Raw genomic sequence first — 1,179 nt, 5'->3', positions numbered from 1 at the left:
CTATTGATGACTCTGGGTGTATTTGCTAAAACGTACATGTATAATCCAACTATATTGTTTCAATTGAGGACTCTGGATATATTTGCTAAAACGTACATGTACAATCCAACTATAATGAATTTTTTAACGCCAAAACTATTCGTGAGTAATTTTTAAACATCAACATTACAAAACTGAAAAAAATGACAAATCTACGGAAGCATAGAGGCGACATATAATACAGAATAATATTTTTGCATCTTGTGGCCATGACTTTGTATCTCGAGTTAACGCCTCATGACCACAACTGAATATATCATGACCATAACTTAGCACCTTGTGACCACAACTGAATATATCATGACCATAACTTAGCATCTTGTGACCACAACTGAATATATCATGACCATAACTGCATCTTGTGACCACAACTGAATATATCATGACCATAACTTAGCATCTTGTGACCACAACTGAATATATCATGACCATAACTGCATCTTGTGACCACAACTGAATATATCATGACCATAACTGCATCTTGTGACCACAACTGAATATATCATGACCATAACTTAGCATCTTGTGATCACTTACTATTCGTAAGTAATTTTTAAACATCAACATTACAAAACTGAAAAAAAATGACAAATCTACGGAAGCATAGAGGCGACATAAAATACAGAATAATATTTTTTGCATCTTGTGGCCATGACTTTGTATCACGACTTAGCATCTCATGGTCACAACTGAATATATCATGACCATAACTTAGCATCTTGTGACCACAACTGAATATATCATGACCATAACTTAGCATCTTGTGACCACAACTGAATATATCATGACCATAACTTAACATCTTGTGACCACAACTGAATATATCATGACCATAACTTAACATCTTGTGATCATAACTTAGCATCTCATGGTCATAACTTAGCATCTCCTGGCCACGACTTAGCATCTCATGGCCACGACTTAGCATCTCCTGGCCACGACTTAGCATCTCATGGTCATAACTTAGCATCTCATGGTCACAACTTAGCATCTCATGGTCACAACTTAGCATCTCATGGTCACAACTTAGTATAAAAATAAGTTATGCAAAACTCCATTCCATATGAGTGCTTTGGTATTGAATAATAGAGTACACTAATAAAAATGAACATCGATTTAAATTAAATACTCATAGAATCT

General features: G+C 34.8%; 1 protein-coding gene across 1 annotated transcript; it reads left to right on the top strand.

Moving 5' to 3' along the window:
* Window positions 1-858: 858 nt before the first annotated feature.
* On the top strand, window positions 859-1,074 carry LOTGIDRAFT_147096 (hypothetical protein; the record flags this gene model as incomplete). Its single annotated transcript, XM_009053003.1, has 1 exon — window positions 859-1,074. A coding segment is annotated over one exon (216 nt), but the record flags the coding sequence as incomplete, so codon positions are not given.
* Window positions 1,075-1,179: the final 105 nt, after the last annotated feature.

This window comes from Lottia gigantea (assembly GCF_000327385.1).
Source record: "Lottia gigantea unplaced genomic scaffold LOTGIsca_1940, whole genome shotgun sequence".
NCBI classification, from domain to species: Eukaryota; Metazoa; Mollusca; class Gastropoda; family Lottiidae; genus Lottia; species Lottia gigantea.
Note: the sequence above shows the minus strand (reverse complement) of the source record. Positions and strands in the feature narration are given on the sequence as shown.